Here is a 20,655-nt window from a genome sequence, read left to right on the forward strand (position 1 = left end):
CTCCATGACCACACTTACCTCTGTGAACACTTCAACTATAACACCAATCTGTCTTTATGGAGAGCAATGACATTTAACCCTTTGAAACCTGAACAAATTAGCTTGGTTTCTTTCAAAAACAGACGGCAATGAGCAACTGAAGAAGAAATGACACTAAAATTAGCAAGAAATTAGTAAAAAAAAACTTAAATTAGAAAATTCAAAGCAAGAAAATTTATGAAAGATAAATAGATAACGTAAGTGAATAAATAAAATTCACTTATATAGTGCTTTTCGCAGACATAGGTCACAAAGTGCTTCGACAAAGCAACTACGTAAGCCATGCAGTGAAAAGTGCACAGCTGGCAAAACTATTTGCACACACACAAGAACAAAGAAGAATTCACACGACACAACAGTAATACACAACATTTAAAAAAAATAATTGAAAAATGTATAAATAATAAATAAAGAATGTTTCTAATGAAAAGAATGTTTCCGACAAACAAGAAATGACCTGGAAAAAGAGCTTTAAAAAATTCCCTAGCTTTTTAAAAATAATTTTCTAAATCTATTAATTTTCTTACCAGTTGCTCATTGCCTTCCCCCCCTATTTATTTGAAAAAAATCACACTAATTAGCTCAGGGTTCAAAGGTTTAAATACCTGCGAAAGGCGTCTGAAAGCAGCACAAGAAAAGAAAGAAGAAACTCATTGTTTTTCTTCACGGTTCAAATGAAAGGAAAACATATATGATTTAAGTGAAATGCAATTTTATTGTTGAAACAAGTACAGAAACAACATTTTGTTAACTTTTCAGTTTACTAAATTTTTATATCTGTGCCAGTGAGGTGCAGCAGTGAAGCAACTTGATGGTATGACTGATTTCTTTCAGTGTAAACACAATTATTTAAAAGGTCATTTAAAAATAAGATTTCATAGTTTTAAACAGTTGGGTACAAAGTGTGACCTTGATATGACCCACATGGATGTGTAGTGACACACACTGATCGGTTCATCATCCTGTCTGCTGAAGGTTTTATTTATTTATTTATTCTGTAGTAAAACAAGGATCTAAATTATAGTTGTTCCCTCAGAAAGAACTCTGAAGTTGTAGTAATTTGTAAACATTTGTGATTCAGGCTTTTTTTGTGACACAAAACTGTGGATGTAAGTGATTTTGAAACAGACCTACAGTGTATAATGAACTCTATATGATCCTGTTTGATTTCGTTTTTGGTATTTTTATGTGAGATGGCATTTTCTTGTTGCGTTCCCCCTCTGTGCCACATCACACTGACAGGTCTGACGACTGAACAGCTAAAAGGTTTCCAGTTTAAGTGAAGACACACACAGACACAGACACACACACACGCACCCTGCCCGTGTCACCTCACAGCCAGCCGTCTGAGGAGAAGTCCCGCCTCAGCTGCTGAGCCTCGGCCTCTGTGAGCGGCTGAAGAGGTGATCGACAGGCGCCGCCGTGGAAACCAAACCACTCCATCGCCTGCTTGAGGGCAGGAACACCCAACTTCCTGGTCACCTAGCAACACAGAGCACCAATCAGCCTCCACACACCCCCAACAGAAAACTGCAGTGTGGTTTCAAAGCTTTATCAATAACGACACTTTAAAATCAGACATGTTTACTATTTGTGATCGATATTTGGCTGCGGAGCTCCATCCAGACGGCGTGCCACTTGATATTCGAGTGAAGGATTTTCATGATGCAGCATGTGGAGGTGTTTGCGTGGTAGATTGATGCTGTTAGGGCAGCGACATTTAACACACCTTAACAGGCACATTTGTAGCCTGGAGCAAATTATTCAGAGCTGTTTCCTCACACATCTCACGGCTCTGAGAACACACAGCGCACAACTCTCACATTTAACTTGGAGCTGTTGTTAAGTGCCTGCTGTGGTCTCATTGTCATTCATTATCATGAAGTGTGGAAGTTAACTAAGGTCTCAACAACAGAACACACAACTTTGTCTTGAAGTAAACTGTTTTTACTTGTGTGTTCTGTCACTCTACAAGATCTGGTGTTTAATGTTAAAACAATTCGGTTTAGAAAGAGTTCACCAAACAACTCTTCTTGAAAAATGACTATGGTAGGTATTTAATATTATGTTATCCATCATACTGTCTTGGAGGATATACATTTTTCAAATTGCAGAAATATTTTTTTGATTTTAAGTTTTAAATTGTGTTATTTTGTTTGTAGTTCTTTCCAAAAGTACTTGAATAAAACACTAAAAAGTCAACTGAAAGGGGAACTTTGTTACTGTTCAACCTTGGACTTTTTTCCCAGTGGTTTGTGTCTAAGTGACTAATGGGAGCAACAGTTTTTGAAATGGGTCTAGTATCAAGTGAGAGTGCCACAGCCAGCAGTGACAAAACCAGCATTTGTGCAACATCCCTTTATATCCAATAAAAGTGTTTGTTTTTGCCCAAACCCGGCTCAGATTATTTTTCCAAGTGTCTGACAACATAATGGAAAGGATCCCTACTGAGACAGACCTTTCTGTTAAAGAGTAAGATCCTTTATGTTTAACCAAAAACAGCCCCAATATAGTTATTGTCAGACCTACCAGACTCCATTTAAATAAACAGTCATTTTAGCGTGTACAGATCCAGCCTATTTTCACATCTAACTGGGTGAGTTAAGGGTTCATTTCAACTGAACTAGAGTTGGTGATTGTTGGAACTGTGAAAAGATGAACAAAAACAACTTTTGTGAGTTTTATTTTGTTTCTGTCCGCTATGAATAAAGAGTGTTTTGTGAAGATTAAATTACTGCTTATTTAAGTGGAGTCCGGTGGTTTTTGGTGATAGCAATTTCAGGCTGTTTCTAGTTAAACAAAAAGGATCTAACTCTCTGACAAAAAGGTCTGTCTCTGTGGGGATCCTTTCCACAATGTTGTCAGAGACTTAGAATAATAATCTGAGTCTGTCACTGGCAAAAACAAGCACTTTTAGCGGACGTACGTAGATGGTGCACAAATGCCTCGAGTAGTCACACTGCAGCTAGACTCACAAGTCAGTCTTTAGACGCTTTGCTTAACTAAAGACTGATTACTTTCTCCCTGATTTTGTGTTTAGATGGGCGGATACAATTTCAGAGTTTAAAAAAACTCCCTACGTTGCAGAACCAATAGTAAATCTGCAGGGCGGTCCTTCGGTGGCTCGTTGATCTCTTGTGCTTGTAAACATAGTCCCACTAGAAACACGTGGAGCAGTACAAAATGGCTCAGCCGTGCTCGCAGAAAACGCCGTCAAAGTTAGTGAATGTTTGTCGCGTTTGTGGCGACACATTCTCACCAACTAAAAGAAACAAACATAATCTTTTACAAGGCCATGACTCATCCCTCCGGCCGGACTATAACCTTAGAGGGAATCGCCTTGTTGTTTACAAATACCTCCGAGTAGAAAACCAGCTGAGCTTTTAGCTATATATATATAGCCTATATATCACATTTTTCACATCACTGTATCACTGTTTAGACTAATTCGATGTTTGTAAAGTCTATAAACACAATGATTGAACAAACATTACTATTTCTTAGCCGTTAGCGGTGTCTGTAATAGGTAATAACTCATTAAACAGTCTGTGAAAAAAATATTTTTTCCAGCAGATATCTTAGTGACAACATGATTGAGCTAGCAAAGCAGTTTTGTGTCGCTATGTGTGGTATTTATTCAGTTTTGGGAAATCACGATGTCTAGAAAGCATCAGTGGCTGCAGCTGACAAGGACAGAAGCAGCAAAGCTAACATCAGGACGTCATCTGTTAAAAGCCTCCCGTTGTCAGATACGACATGAAACTACTCCAGTTAGCTCAGTCAGCTTCACTGCTGCCAGTTACAGTGCTCTCACTCCATACTGGACCAGTGTCAAAATTTTTTGTTCCCATTAGTCACGTAGAGACAAAAACATGGGGAAAAAATACCAAAATTAACCTTAATGTAAAGGAGGAAGTCCCATTTTGTGTTATATTTACATTGATGTGGGTGGTTTTAATTGTAATTTGGACTAGTTTTACTTTGTCTGGATCACAGTATGTGGAAATGGCATATGCACACCAGAGGGAAGGTGTCTTTTTTTCTGGGTACTGGACTTTATAAATAGATTTGGCAGAGGCATTTAAGACATTTAAGATTTTTAAAAAATCAAATTCAGCAAATTAACTAATTTTTTTAAGAATCAATCAAGAGTCTTGATAGCAAAGAATCCTACAAGCTTACAAAGCAGCAGTGTTTAGCCTCAAAACAGCTGTCGTTTGTCTTCACCTCGTATGGTTTAATGCAACCAGTGAGGTTATTTCGGGCTCCAGATCAGTTCTAGAAATGTGATTAAACCTTCAGTCTGTCACTATTTGTGGGAGTTTGTTCTGCGGCTCGGCAGATAAAAGCGTCCACTGTGCAGCAGATGGTACTCACGGCAGCGTTGGGCTCGATGAGACGCTGCTGCAGGACTCTGGCTTCCTCCCAGCGACCGGACACACACAGACGCTCCAACTCACATAGCTCCTGGCCCAGCACGTTAGCCAGCGCACACACTCCGCCAACCGCACCTAGACACACAGATCACAATTGAGAGAGTTGAAGGATTAAGATAAAGAATTTTTTTCCTTTTCCTCCTTCCTTTTAGTCTTCTGTCGTTATACAATAATATATTGTTATACACTGACATATGTTCTTGACCCTTCAAACCTCAAAGTCTTTTCCTTGTAACAGAATTTGTCTTAATAAAAAGGAATAAAAGAGTAAACTAGACTAGAGCCACACTAACGGCTCTGTGAGGCCGTACACACACTGTGCACAGTGGTGCTGTGAACATCGACATGCCAACATGTTCACAATGCTATCCTGCTGATTTTGAGCATGTATATAGTTAATCATGACCACCAGGATGTTAGCATGCTAACATTCACTAATTAGCAGAAAACACAAAGTACAGTTGAGGCTGATGGGAATGTCAGGAACTGCAGGAATTTACAGTATAACAGTACAAATTTGAATTTAGATCTGATGATTGTGTTGAATGGAAAATGAAGGGATCGGTTATTAAGATATTTCACTTGAAACCACTCGTCAGCCTCGTGGTGGCGCTAGAGAAGTCAGGGGATCACCACAGTCATGAGGTCTGCGCCAAATTTTCTACCAATCTATCTAATAAATGTTGAGATATTTCCCAGAGTAGGTGAATACGTTGACCAGTTGCTGCCACTAGGGGATCACCAAAATCAGTGGGGTCCATCCTCAGGAAACCATGCATGTCTACACAAGATTTAAATGCAGTCGATCCAATAGTAGCTGAGATACTTCATTCTGGAGCAAAGGGATGGACAGACTGACTGACACTGCCATCTGTAGAATCATGCGGCTGAAAAAGAAAATATGTTAAAGGTCAACTGTGTAGGATTTAGGGACATCTATTTACAGTAATGGTATATAATACTCATAACCATTTTTTCATTAGTTCATAACCACCAGAAAATAAGAATCTTTGTTTTCGTAACCTTAAAATGAGCTGTTTGTATCTACGTACTGAGCAGGTCCTCTTCCACAGAGTCCGCCATGCTTTCCTACTGCAGACAAACATTGGCTCTAGATAGGGCCAGAAACCATTGCTAAGTCGAGCTGACTCACGTTTGAGTCTTTTTCTGCATCTGTGTCACCTTGGCTGGTTTCACCACGTGTTGCCCCACATGTTTAGAACACTAACCGCAATCCTGAGTCTATTCATGCCCCATACCTCTCAAAGTGAAAACTGGACCCAGTTTCCACGAGCTACATATCTTCAGAACATTCTTACACTATCAGAACACAAATCACGAGAAAAATGAACCTTCTTAGAGTCCTGTCTCTGTATTAGCAACACACTCTCGCGAGATCTGGCAACAAAGAATCTCTTCTCTCTGTTGGTGCCGGAAATTTAAATAGACTTATATGTCCAACCATGACTTAAAAGTTAAGTTGGAGCTGGTGAGCGAGAGGAGACCACGGCCAATAAAGAGGCTTGACGTGTATACCATTTCATACCATTGACGCAGCTTGTAATACCTTATCTTTTGTTACGGTATCTTTGATTGGGCTGTACTAGTTTTCAATCAAACATTGGAGTTCTCCTACATGCTTGGCACATGCGAAAACTTTCAGTTCTGCAACCTCACTGCTAAATATCCCTAAATCTGACACGCTGCACCTTTAATAGAAATTCAGAAATGGAAACTTAAAAACGCACACAGCAAAAGATCTGTATGTGTTTTATCTACCTAAACTAAGTAGTTCTCATCTTTGCTTACACCTTAAATTCACGTTTGCACCCTTAAAATTTGCCTCAATTTTCTGGGGTGGTCACCAGCAAGGAAACAGAAATGACAGTGAAGAAAACTGGACTCACCAACAATACATCTCTTTAGTTTGTTTGGTTTTCTTTGCTATAAAACATCAGATTTTGCTACACAGTGTCCTAAAGCCATCTCACAGGATTCATGGGTAACGAAGGTCATATTTCTGCACACTAACCTGCTCCAGCTTTCAAAGCCTCTACTCTTATTCACAAGCAGGTGTTAAAATGTGGTTTCATATTCATGTTAAGTTGAAGGAGGTGACCTGATAAATCACGTTTGATCAGTTCGCTGTGTGCAATCACTTAACTCACACCATGTTTAGAATATTAAATGTTCCATCCACCAATCATGCATGGTGCGCTAAAACATTAGCATGCATTGCAGCGAGGTACAAGAAGCACTTGAGTTGCCCAAGAGGTCGGAGAATTTCCGCAACCAGCAGAGAAGCATGTAAACCTTCAGCTGGAGTTTTCACCTGACGTGTGGACTGAATTCAGTGTTAAGATGAAACAGAGCAGAAAAGACTGAGGTACTTTTTCTACCTGATGTTAAGACGAATATATATTCCTCTTAAATAAGTCATCCATCAATCTCCTTGTTTCACAGTTCTGTTGTCAACACACAGACATAAATGATTCATTGACAACAGCCATCGTTTGAGATACAAGTCCAGCGTTTCAGCCTTCTATCCTGTTCTTTTTATTTCCTGACAGAGCAGGCAGTAGCTTCATATGATGTCTGTTTTTTTATTTACTGAGCTATATACACACACATTTTCCAAGGCAATAAGATACCATGGCCTTTCAGTGTGACATCTCATTGTCTGTGTCTGGTGAACGAGAAAAGCAGGGAGTCAGCCTCCGTCCGCGGCCTTGGAGTTGTTGTTGTTGTTGTGGATAGACGAGCCGGCGGCTGCTGATGGGCGGATTTTCTGTCTGATTTATGTTTCTGTGGCCCGCCGCCGCGCAGATCACACAGCTGACAGCAGCTTACCTAACACCGCTGACTGACAGGCGAGCTGTGCCGCGAGTGACAGCTCGTGAACAGAGACACTAAAGGCTGGACTAAGACAGATGATTCAAAATGTCCAGGAGAAGTGGGAGAACAGTGAGGCGAGGTTTGTAGGACAGAAGCAACTGAAACAGATCTCTACCAACAACACACAAACACACATTCACACTGACTAAATAATTGTCATAATCAATTAACTCTTTCACAATTAATGCCATGAAAATAAAAATATACTGACTACTTTTGACTGATAGAAAAAAAGTGAATTAACAAAATTATGATCTCAGAATTATGAGAAAGGTTTTCATGGAAAAAAACTATTTTTTTTTTACTGGATTAATGAGATCATTATCTCAGAATTCTGAGAAAAGTAGAAGACATGATTGCCCTGTAAATTTTAGCTTTGCTGAATTTAAAGCTGTAGTTGGTAATGTTGGAGAGCTAGCAAGATTTGAAAGCAGCACCTTCTCTAAGCTCCACCCCCTCCTCTCCCTCCCATCAGTGCTCCGTCCAAAGCCACGGCCCCACACAAAGTTGAACGCACATCCTGCAGTAGGAGTCAGCAGGGCAGAGGAGAGCCGAGTAAAATAACAAATCCCCCTGAGGCAAACAAATAATTACCTGTCCAACAGAAAGACAGGCATCACTTTTCAGGCCCTTCAGCTCCCTCAGTTGTCTCCACCGTTCAAAAGCCGCACCGATGTTGATGTCTGGTTTGTCCTCTCGCTTTATCCAAAGCCTTTTTCGTCGCAGCCTTTTCTGCCTCGGACTTTCTTTTCTCAGCCTGTTTAGCGGGGTGAGCCGTTACAAGTAACGCTGGAAGTGGTACTTTTGGCTGCATTTTCTCTGCCATTGTTCAGCAAACTCCTGCTTACTCTGTATTTCTGCTGAGGAGTGTGCTGAATATTTCTGGCAACGGTGACACGTGATGAGTGCACGCAGGGAGGAGGGAGGGACAGAGGGGGGCTCAGGCAGGATGAGACATGAAGGCATCTGATTGGTTCTTTCCATTCGCACCGAATGGCAGGGATTGGTCAGAGTTTTTACAGGCCTACAGCTGCCACAGAGGTCAGATGTTTTTCATTCCTTTTTCTGAACACATTATGTATTGACTACTCTCAGGATGGAAGGACCATTTCAACCAGTATAACAAGAAGTGTTTCTGAACAGGATTACCAACTACAGCTTTAAGAGATTATGATCTCTTTATGTAATTCTGAGATAATACATTTGTTAATGCAGAGAAACGGGGCAAACATTTTTTCTCCATGAAAACGTTTCTCAGAGTTGTGAAAACAGTTTTCATGTAATTAAGTTCTGCTCTTGTTTTTCCTGAATTAACAAGATAATCCTCTCAGAATTATGAGAAAGGTTTTCATGGAAAAATATGCTTGCTATACTAAATTAATGAGTTTATCATCTCGAATAAACTTTTCATGAAAAAAAAAGTTTTTCTGAGTTAAGAAGGTAATTATTTTAGAATTACGAGTAATGTTTGCATGAAAAAAATGCTATTTTTTAATTAATGACATCTTTATCTCAGTATTCTAAGGAGATGGAACAGCCTGCCGGAGAGCATCAGGACTGCAGAGACTGTTGATGTTTTTAAAAGGAGGCTCAAGACTCACCTTTTTAATTTATCTTGTAACTGATTTCTTTTACTCTTTTAATTCTTCTATTATATGTTCTTTTTACTTTCTAATACTTTTAAATGATTTATTTTTAAATCTTTATGCATTTTAGTTTCTAAATCTTAATTTATTTATTTATTATTATTATTAATATTATTTTAATCTTTAACTCTTCAATTTTTCCTAATTTCCACACCATGTGTGGAGTCCACCCCAGTCTGTCTGGTCGGGGTGGTCTCTGTGGCGGCGCTCCCTGTGGCCGTGGGCTGTAGCGCCTCTCAGTGTGGATGGCTCCCCATAGGTGGTTCTTTCCTCACCTGGTTCCTCAGTGCCCAGCCATGTTACTGACTATATTTGTGTGTGTTTATATGTGGGGGTGGGAGGGGCGGGTTTTCAATATATATGTATTATTTTGTTTGTTTTTATTCTGTGAAGCACTTTGTGCTGCATTTTTAATGTATGAAAAGTGCTATACAAATAAAGTTTGATTGATTGATTGAGAGGTATTCATGAAAATAAATGTTGCTATTGTTTTCCTCAATCAAAAAGACTGTTGTGTAAATTCTAGTTTTTCTGAACTAATAAGATTATAATCTCTTTATATAATTCTGAGATAATAATCTCATTAATACAGAGAAACGGGGCAAATATTTTTTCCCATGACAACTTTTTTTTGGAATTCTGCAACAATAATCTCATTGTAGTCTGTAGCTCTAAAGTCTGATTTATGGTCCTGCAGCGTACCTACAACGTACCTACGTCGTTGCCATGATGCTGTCATGAACCCTTCGAACTTCTCCATCACTCCATTTGTCGCGGTGCAATTCACTGCCAGAGCGGTAGGAGCCTGCGTTCCTTTCCTGAATGGTTATCGTCGTCTCTAGTTGATTATTTGTTTAGCTTTCGGCTTTTCCAGTCACAGGGAAATGAACGCGGAGCACGGACAGACGGCTCCGTCCGTATCCGTATTGAACGTTGAGCATAAATGGGCCTTAATACTGCAACATCTACATCGCAACAGAAGATGTTTAAAGATGGCGGGGATGGCGCAATCTGGAAATACTGAATACTGGGTCTGCGCTGGGTCTGCATCGCCTCAACGTGTAGTTACATTTTTGGGGAGGCGAGCCTTCTGCGTAGCCATGTACCCTTGATTTAACGCAGGACCATAAATCAGGCTTAACTGCCTTTCTGTGGACCGCGCTCACGTGTGTGCACTTCGGTGAGACCGTGAGACATGGGCACCACCTTCATGTGTGATCACGTGCTTTTGCTGGTCTCGCACGCACATGTGAGCTCGGTGTACACAGAAGCAGTTAGAGCTGCAGGCTACAATGAGACTAAAAACAGAGTTCAAATGACGTTTTTCCAAACAACATTTTATGTCGGGGCTTCAGGACACTGGGATCACTACGGACGAACAGTATGGAAATATTTTGTGGTTTCAATTATGTGTTTTTTGGACGTTTGAATCTGGGGCACCCAGCCTGCATTAGGTGGAGTTGTGTTGCTACCCCCTCTCCCCTTGGATCTCCGCAAGGGATGTGAGGACTCTAAAACTTCACCTGAGCCTCCCTCGGCATGAGGGTGAGTAGATAATGGCTGAATTTTCATTTTTGGGTGCACTATCCCTTTAAGGGAACAGCTGAAGATGAGCTTTCTTCCCAAGAGTTGCATGAGAAAACTGAAACCGATCTCATGTTGTGTTACACATATAATGCACAAAGGCAATTAGCTTAGCTTAGCATAGTGTCTAAATGTTTGTGAATGGGGGCCAGATTAGATGATGTAAAATACCTGGAGGCCAAGTGCTTCTCACAACATATGAGAGAAACGTAACTTTTTTGTCTTTCAGTAAGAAAGTATTCAACCTTCCACCGCTCCTAGTGGCGACCCTCGATGTCAGCTTTATGCCTCTTTGCTGCGGCCATGTCTGTTACCTAGCAAGAAATGTCTGTTGCTTGGTAACCGTTAGTTTGTTTGTCTACTGTCAGCACCAACTTGTTAACCACATTAGTTCCACCTGCGCTGTGTGATAGTGCTGCCATTGATTAACAAGTACTGTGTGGCAGGCTACTTACAGTATACTCAGAGAGACAAGCTACAGGCTATTTGAAATCAGTCTACTCTTTGGTACAGACCGCTGTGGACATGATGCAGCGACACAAAGGAGGAGAAACCTTCCACTGTAAGGCTCCAAGATAAACATTATTCTCTCTCTTCTGCTTGTTTGTGATGAATTTACAGTTCACAGATACTTAATACGACACAGTCTCTGGCTTTTGATTGATATCTAGCGTTGGCAAAAAATGTTGCACATTTCTGATCCTTTGTTTGCACCTTCGTTAACGCTCCGCTGAACCCAGTACACACTTTAAAAATTTATATGGAAAAAAGAAAATGAATTATATTCATGAATACATATTCGTAATAAACAGCCGAATCTGATTCTACTGACATAATTCTGAGTTGAGTACAGCCCTACTGATTAACATATATAACTTAACATAACATATATATATATATATATATATATATATATGTATATATTTATATGTGGTTTGAGTCTTCTCAATATTACTTTTTTCCTTCTATTGTTCTACATTTCAGCAAGTTTACGTAGTAGGGCTAGATTTTTAGTAACTGGTGTCATTAGTTTTTTAGTTTTCTGATTATAATTTCTATTTCTATATTCAAGTTGCCAGCAGAATTGACATTGAACATGATAAAAGCAAATAAATAAACACAAGTTTCACAGTGTAAATAAACTGCAGTTAAGATGCCGACATCACCAGCAGTCCCACAACATGCAAATGGAATAATGTGCAAAACCTCTAAACAAAGAACAATTTCACAATTTTTAATAAATGTCCTTGCATAATAATGATATCAAAATCTGGATAACACTTTGGGCTTCACCCTATCTCTGTCAGAGATGTCCAATGTCTGACTTTCCCTTTGACAACCTTGCAAAACACAAGCAAGCTAAGTCTGCAGATTTGGAGACTTTAATGAGAATAGAAGTCGATGTGAGTGAACGATCATAACTTTACTATCAGAGCTCTTTGTCATGCGGTTATAACAGGTTCTGACTGACAGGTATACGGCTGGGCCCTTTCAGCATTACTGTGGGGGCACTGAGAGCATGAATTCGGACATCAAAACTTGAATACACATTCACAGCATGAAAAAATTATCATATCAATCACTCAGCATTACCTTGCTCTGCATTAGCTGTGTCTCTCACACACACACACACACACACACACAGCCAATTACTCCCATAGATGTGATGGAGATGTGAACATGTCAGGGAGCAAAGATCAGAGAGCTGTGGAAGGGTGTGTATGTGTGTGTGCATGTATGTGTGTTAGGCAGGCCTGGCAGTGGGAGAATATGACTCATTAGGTTCTTGAGCATCATATTGATGCCTATACCCTAACGTGTTATCTAATCCAGCCTCACAGTACACTGTACGTGGCTGACATACCAAGAAGATAGAAGACTTCACTTCATAACGCTGCAATGAAAGATTACTGATCTTTTTTTGATTCACTGCAACTTTTAATCAAAGACCACATGCTTCCCCGCAGGATGAGAAATTATACCACTTTTGCCCACGCCGAGTCAAGCCATGCCACGTGGATTTGATTTTCCATTATCAGTTTAGATGCACAGTGCCATGCTGAGCCACACCAGAGATGGACCTTCTCCGGAGTTGGTCCAAAAGCTGGGCCCTCAAGTGGGTAGCAGTGACGTCACGACAGCAGCCAATCCCCGACAACCCCCCTTCTGAAATGAGCCTTGTGTGTTCCAAGACTCTACTCCCCTCTGTCTGCAGGAGACCAGGGAAAAAGGCGTTTTTCAAAGTCGCTGGGTGCTTTCACACCTGCTGTGTTTGGTTTGGTTCAATCAAACTCAAGTTTGCTTTCCCTCTCAGTGCGCTTTGTTTGGGTAGGTGTGAACACCATAATCACGCTCAGGTGCACACCAAAACAACTGGACCGAGACCTACTTGTAAGCAGTAACTCAGAGTGAGATTCAGATCGATATATATATAAATCAACAGGTGATTTCCTTCTTTTAGCAAAATCCTATATGATTAAGTTGGATTTTTTTTTTCCCCACCTGGACTTTTATGCTCTGCCATTTCTCCTCTAATCATCACACCCACCAACCTGTGACAGGCTGTTATGATACCACAACTATCACACATTCACATATGGAGTTTTTTCACGTAGGTTTACATTACCAAAGGTTTATGAAAATATCACTCGACGACACCGACTCCCGTGTGCGCACAGCGAGAGATGAGAGGGAGAGACACTGTGCTGCTGCCAGAGGAGCTGCTGAAGGAGTTCCCTCTGAGCGGTAAGTCACTAAAGGCCAAAACACACTGGTGGTGTCATGTGACGGCGGCGAGTCAAGTGCCACCCCTAACACACACAAAAAGCGTCGCGCTGCGGGGCGTCAACCGGATTTCTATTGCACACTGGGAAGTACAAAATAGCGCTTTTTCAAGGGCGGTGACGCTGGAAAAATAGGACAATAGCGTAAAGTGCTGCGGCACGTCAACATGCATCGAGCCCCCGTCGGTGTGGGTTTGTAAATAGAAAATAATGGGGGCGGCTGTTTTGACGTGCGTCATAAGGCGCCAGTGTGTTTTGGCCTTAAGAGTCTGAGAAGTAGAACATTCAGGACACCACAGTTTATTCCACACTACTGAAGCTGCTCGTATTTTTGGAACCGCGACTTGCTTTCAGCCATGCTTTTAGCCATGCTTGTTGTTGCCATGGGTAACAGTATGACGTCAATATGTCAACAAGTTGAAATATTGTGAGTATCACAATATAAATCTTTCATGAGATATTACAAATGGCAGAAGAGAGACTATCTGGCACAAGACAGTAAAATCTGGGCTCATCCAACATTTCTCACTTTGTTTTCATAAAAAGTGTCTACCTTGTTGTGGTATAAAATTGCAAGCAAGGACTGTTTTGAAACCTCTTCACTGATGGTGCATTAACTAAGACGTGTGCAGCTCCAAAACCTGCCCAAATTCACAGTTTCCTTTCAACAAGGTCAATATTTGTTTATTATTGTCTTCTAAATACGTTTGCCACATAACCCAAGAATTCATTATCCAAGTCTTCAATCTCCTCAACTGCACCACCAGAGAGAGTTTAAATAACTTACGCAAAAATAATTAGAGTTTACTTAATCTGCGTAACACATACGTAAGAGCTGCTTAAGTAGGAAATCAATCTAAAGTTGAGGACATGTGTAGGACATGTAGCCTGTGCAATTCAATGTCAGAATGATGTCCCTAAAATTCTGCACATTCAGTAGACAGTGTCACACGATCCCTTCAGGGAGCTGCTGTTCATCTGGAGAGTGAGCGAAATCTGAAACAACAGGAAGTGACCCCCAAATGCAAAGGTTTATGGGTAGAAAGAGGCAGAGGTTATCACGGATAGCCATCAAAAAGTTATTTGTTATTTATGTGTTTCTTTATGCTTGTAATTGAGGACCAGAAATGAAAACAAAGTCAACTTGTCCACTTTGGTTGGAGATAAAAAGAAAACAAAGAGTACAGGAGATCGCAGCCTGAGTGATGTGAAGGCTACCAACCGCTCCCCGTGAAGAACAGCGGCACAGTTAGTCCTGTTTAAGAGCTTCTTACCAACACAATAGGCGGCCATGAGAAACCCTGCTGAGCCTGCCAACACCTGGAAATCCTGCGTTTTGGTTTTGTGAACAATCAGGCCAATCCGTGAGATCTGAGGAACAAGTCAAAGAGAAACAGAGAGAAGAAAGTAAAAAATCTGGATTGTTTCATCGTCATCACTCCTCCCTGCTGTCAGCACTAATGTCTGCTGTAGTTTCTTTTTTTAAATCCCTGGAGATGCTGTCACCAGGGACGATGACAAATCCAACATCTCACAACGTAAACAAATCGCTCAAATTGAGACGAGCATCAACTCTTAACATGCTGGCGGTTTTGGGAGGAGGGGATCGTTCAAGATCCTGAACAGGAGTAGAAGGAGGAGGAGGAGGAGAACGAGAGAAAAAACAGACAAGTCCCAAGTGAGGAAAAAAAAAAGGAATCAACTTCAAAAGAGGAGTAGGATGGGAAAGGCTCATGAATAATTGATACGCTCTCTATTTTGTTTTGCCTCTTTTAATTCTCTTTTGTCAATCCGGATATGAAGCGCAGAATCCAAATAAACCTGAAATGTTCAAAGAGAGCGTAAGACGACTCCGCGGCTGCTCTGCACATGAAACTGAAAACTCCGCAGGGAAAACCTGCAGCCTCCGGTTTAAGTCTCCATCACCGTTACCGGTGAGGGTCTATTTTTAACCGCCGGGTGTCAATCAGCTTCCCCATATCAGTCATTTCAAACACGCAGGGCTGTAATTGATCAGTCAGTCAATCAGGTTATAGGAGCTCCTGCTGGTCTCCTGAAAGCTTGAGCACTCTGGCTATTTCGATACAGCTCCCCAGCGGGAAAATAACAGCAAGAGTACTGTCTGCCCCGGTGACAGAAAAACATTCATTAGCTTTTAGTTTTTAAGTCTCATTATTGTCATTAGCCTGCAGTGTGCAACTTGGGGAATTTAACCCTTAACAGAAGATTAGGGTCTTATGATAAGATATTGTTGGTGCCTCGGGGCAACAATGAGCAATCTGTGTATGAAACACCAAGAAAAATCTGATTTCAGATCATCTCATTTCTGATTTATTAGGTAATGACAAGCAGCACACACATTAGATATGCATATATGCATTATTTGCATTGGCACAGGTATAACTTATGGAGTAATGAATTAGCAGGCACGCTGCTAGCATGGCTTTATGGACAGTAATGATGGTCTGTCTGGCAGTTGGTCCTTCACTTTGGTCTGGGACTGGAATATCTCAACAATTAAATGGACTGCCATGAAATCTGGTTCAGACGTTCATGATCCCCAGAGGATGAATTGGTTTTTTTTTCACGTTTTTTAAATTTAGGAAAACCAGTTAAAAATAAGCGATAGACTGTTTTCCCATAGAGTGCTCCAAGGATGACATTATTCTGTGGGCCGACATGTAAGGTAGCGCCGCACTGGTTCCCTCGTCAAAAAGCCGTTGAGATTTCTCAGTTGGATTTTGCATCATTGCCTAAAATAAGCTCTGTGGCAAACAAACATTTCTGATGCTTACACGTTTCACTCAGTATGATAATCTTCGCAAATGAACATCATTTTCATCATCAGTGAAGCAATCACCAGAAGTAAAAAGCTAATGTTGGGCTACAAACGTACTACACGACTGTCTCATGACCCAATGTTATCACCATAACGAGAATGTAAAGCCGTGTTCCGCGCAGCTCGGTGTGATGACGCTCTGTAGTCTCATTTAGCCACTTGTTAGCGACCACCATTTTTAAGACGCATAGAAGCATCAAAGGTCATGAGTGGGGTATTGACTGACATGTCTTATGTGTGAGAACAAAACATGAACGTCTCTTAAGCTTGTCTTAACCACAGACCTTTTTTCAGGCATCTAACAAAAAAAACTATTTTTAACAAACCCGTCGAGTTTGAGAAAAAGGAACCAAGAGTGGTAAAATTCTAACTTATTTCTTGGTTTTAGGACTTATTTCTACCTTTAGACAGCCTGAGCTACGACCCACTATTGTTAGTCAGTGCCCAGCGACAGAGATATTAGCTATGTGGCTCTGCTCAGTGGACAGTTAAGATAGCTAGCCTATGTTACAGATTAAGATATGCTCCGAAACGGGAAGAGGTGACTGAATGATGGTGTATTGTTGTGCAAGCTAATTCATGGTAGGTGGATCAACCCGACGCTGACGTCGCAATCACCAGCCAATCAGGATTGGCGTAATGAGATAAATGCTTCTGAGGCATTTCCCATAGAAAGACACTGAAACAAATGCTATGAATGAGAACTGTAGACTCTCAGCATTGTTCAAATACATGTTATAAAAGTCTTCATTTTCACCCACTCTATGTGGAACTTCAGAAAGCATTTTCTTCATGAAACTAATGGATATCAAGTATTCTGCACTTTGCCTTGCCATAAGAAATAACATACATAATTACAGCTTCTTGTTATTCTCTCTTGTCCTTTACTTTTACCCTGTGTAACATGGTGAATGTTGAACTATGACTAATGGCAAACATGGATCTTTTTTGTTTTAATTCTATAAAGAATGTGTGATTTCTGTTAATTGCTTCTGAACTGGTGAATTGCCCCTCAATGCCACTGTCCTCATTATCAGATGAGAATGAACCAAACCCCCCGATTGTGTTCCTTTCACACTTATAAACGTGCTTATTATTGCCTCTCCGTGTCAGTAGATAGCAAGGTCAGGGTCATCGTCAGTACCATGTTACATCTCCATTGTTGAGCATGTTATTGCTCTAACAAGCAGCCTGATGTTAGTGCACAAAGTTGCCTTGAGCCAACAATGGAAAATCACTGTTTAGGAATATATAGAAAAAATAAAATGTATCTCTACTTCCCATATTATTCCTGTATTCCCATAATACCCACTTCAACTCCAAATAAAATATTCAAATGTTTTATTATCAGAATTTTATAAAAAGGAAAATATTTATAACATTTTTATATATTGTATTTCATGTAAGCTCTTCAGTTTTGTTCAAAATGAAATGCGGAGCTTCTGTGCCTATAAAAACTTCAATGTTGAAACACTTCATTGTTTCGTATTAAATGTAAAAACAAAGTTTAGATATCAGACTTATTAGTCTGACAGAACAAAATGTGAATGTGGAGACTAAATCATTAAAGTCCTTAAGCTTGTCATCTTAATCAACACTGAATGTTTTTGTGACAAAAAAAATTATCAGCATTATTTTGAGTCTCGTGTCACATTTTAGGTGTTCATCACCCGCCTCCTTTGCAGGGATGAACGATAGCAGGCGTTGTAATTATTTCACTTAAGAGACGATAATTGTTTGTATTGAACAGACGGGCTGATTTTGGTTGGTGTGGAAAGGCGATGATGCCTCGACATAACGCTCCATGGATTCACACGTCTGGCACACGCTGGAGGTGCACAGACTTCAAGTAAAAACACAAGATGTGTGCGCAACAGCGTGGGCAGGAAGAATCAGATTAAAGAAGATGAGGTGAAACTTTAATGATCCTTGGGAGGGGAATTGTTAAAGCAGCAAATATATCAAACAAATGACAAGAACATTAAAGGCTCTACAGATAAGTGGAGTGCCTTTCTGAAACATTTTTTCTACGTCTTTTTGTCTTTTAGAGAGTTCAGTGGAGGCTGACAAACCTTGTTTTCACCCTCAGTATGTCTGATTAATTTATTTACAAATGACCTGTGTGTCAGAAGTGACTGCTGTGTCTCTTATGACAGTCAATATCTCAATATATTGTTGCTGAACACCTAAAATTAGAATTACTACTTTGCGGTTATATGCCTTCGCCAACCATTCAAGTTACAGTTTACATCCATGTCTGTCCAGATTAATGCATAACCATGACAGTAGGGCTGCAACTAACGATGACTTTCATTGTTGACTAATCTGTGGATTATTTCTTTGATTATTGGACAAATCATTTTATCGAAAAAAGGGGTTAAAATGTTGAAAAATGTCAGTCTGTCTCTCCCAAACCCCAAAACTATGTCATCTAATGTCTTGATTCGTACTCATGCCAAAGGGTTTTAGTACACCATCATGGGAGAATGTGTAAAGCTGCCAATATTTGAAACTAAGAAGCTGCAATAAGAGTATTTTGGGGTACTTTTATAGAACTTTTCTATGAAAAATGACTCAAACCGATTAGTCGACTACTAGAATAGTCACCAATTACTTTAATAGTCGATTAGTCATCGATTAGTTGACTAATCATTGCAACCCTACAAGATGGTAGACAATGCTTTAATATGCACTCAGCACAGTTTCAAGATAAGTGTCACCAATATCTGACCAAATGTCTCTCCTTCTGCTCCTGAGTTATGGGATTGAAAAACGCCAGAAAACAGTTTTTGCAGAACATTATGATGTCACAGTGACTTTGACTTTTTGGATATTTATTTACACATTTCTCATAATTGGTCTGGACTCTTGAGTTATGGCCAGAACAACAAGTCCTCCAACCCATACGAATGCATAAGTCATATGTTCATACCTCTGAATACAACCCACAGGAGCACTACCTAAATTAGCGGACAACAGAATGGCTTGTTGCATTTTTAAACGTGTGGATAACGTTTTGAAATGGTCGCAGTTGCAGTAAGGTAACGTAACGCATCTCACGACACAAGTCTTAAAATAACATTGACTTAAGGCTTCACATAAGATACGAGTATCACATCTGCCATGTGACAGTCCGGTGCTTGTTTGACCTCTCCTGCCTCCCAACCTAAGCAGACTATCTAGCTCTTTATATTACGTTGCCTGATTTCTTCCTTTGCTCCTGTGACAATAACCACAGCCACTAGATCACCACTTCACAATAACAGGGTACTGCTGATTATGGCAAATTATACTAAATACTTTTTAAGGCTTTTGTAATGCTAATCAGTATAAAATTTAAGACCACAGCCAAAAAACAAAACTCACTTAGGGTTAGAGACAATTGTTCCCAGTGTTTGTGAAAACAAAACATGACTTGCTGGTTTTGTGTTTCTCACTCTGCATGTGGGACTCCACTGCCTTGATTCCCATCTTCCTGAGTTTGAAAAACTTTTTGCATAAAATTACTGAGCCTAATAGGCATTGCCTTGTACCAGTTTCAGCCATGCTGCAAGATCTTAGTTAAATAGCCAATTTTCGTTGGATTTGCACTTCCCCATGTTGTCCAGGGTACAACTGTTCTGAGCATCCCCGCTGTAAACAAAATATGTGTGTTTGGTCCTGATATCCTGAGCTGTGTGACATGCTCATCCGTAGTGATCCAAGTGTCCTGAAGCCCCAACATAAAAAGTTGTTTCGAAAAACGTCATATGAACTCTGTTTTTAGCCTCACTGTAGCCTGTAGCTCTGAATGCTTCTCTGTGCTCCGCGCTCACGTGTGCGCGCCTGCACAAGACCAGCGAAAGCACGAGCTTTGCTCACCCGTGTTTACATCATGTGACACGCGCACCGCAGGGGGAGACAACGGTAACCACAGTAGCTAAAAGATAATTTGCACTACGGTCTTTTAGCAAAGGACAGCCCAACATGTCTAAAGACTTTGAAATTGAGGAGGAACAGCATTTCTTTGTTGAGCCGTATTTGTTTGAGCCCGAGTATACAGACGGCACTCAAAATTGGCGATGCCTGTACTTGAGAATCTGGACATCAGTACTGACAACACTGCTGCTCTTCAGAGACCGTGCATCACCCATCACCCTGAGCGTGCACACGTGAACGTGGAGCACAGAGAAGCAGTCAGAGCTACAGACTACAGTGAGGCTAAAAACAGAGTTCATATGACGTTTTTCGAAACAACTTTTTATGTCGGGGCTGCAGCACACTTGGATCACTACGGATGAGCATGTTGGAGATAATTTGTGGATTCAATTTTGTGTTCTTGGACGTTAGTCTGGGGCACCGTCAGCCATTAGGTGTGCTATCCGCTCCCCCGGCCGATCTCCGCAAGGGATGTGAGAACTCTAAAACTTCACCAGGGCCTCCATCGGCATATG

At 40.6% G+C, this 20,655-nt stretch overlaps 1 protein-coding gene across 1 annotated transcript in view; it reads right to left on the reverse strand.

Moving 5' to 3' along the window:
• Positions 1 to 714: 714 nt before the first annotated feature.
• hoga1 (4-hydroxy-2-oxoglutarate aldolase 1) overlaps positions 715 to 20,655 on the reverse strand; it is a 30,720-nt gene continuing 10,779 nt past the window's right edge. Inside the window, exons 5-7 of the mRNA XM_049570860.1 lie at positions 14,658 to 14,754; positions 4,417 to 4,550; positions 715 to 1,521 (exon numbers count right to left, since the gene is read on the reverse strand). Coding sequence (XP_049426817.1) covers positions 1,372 to 1,521; positions 4,417 to 4,550; positions 14,658 to 14,754 — 381 coding nt within the window. The 3' untranslated portion in view covers positions 715 to 1,371. The remainder of the gene's footprint in view (positions 1,522 to 4,416; positions 4,551 to 14,657; positions 14,755 to 20,655) is intronic.

This window comes from Epinephelus fuscoguttatus, linkage group LG3, assembly GCF_011397635.1.
Source record: "Epinephelus fuscoguttatus linkage group LG3, E.fuscoguttatus.final_Chr_v1".
In the NCBI taxonomy this organism is placed as follows: domain Eukaryota; kingdom Metazoa; phylum Chordata; class Actinopteri; order Perciformes; family Serranidae; genus Epinephelus; species Epinephelus fuscoguttatus.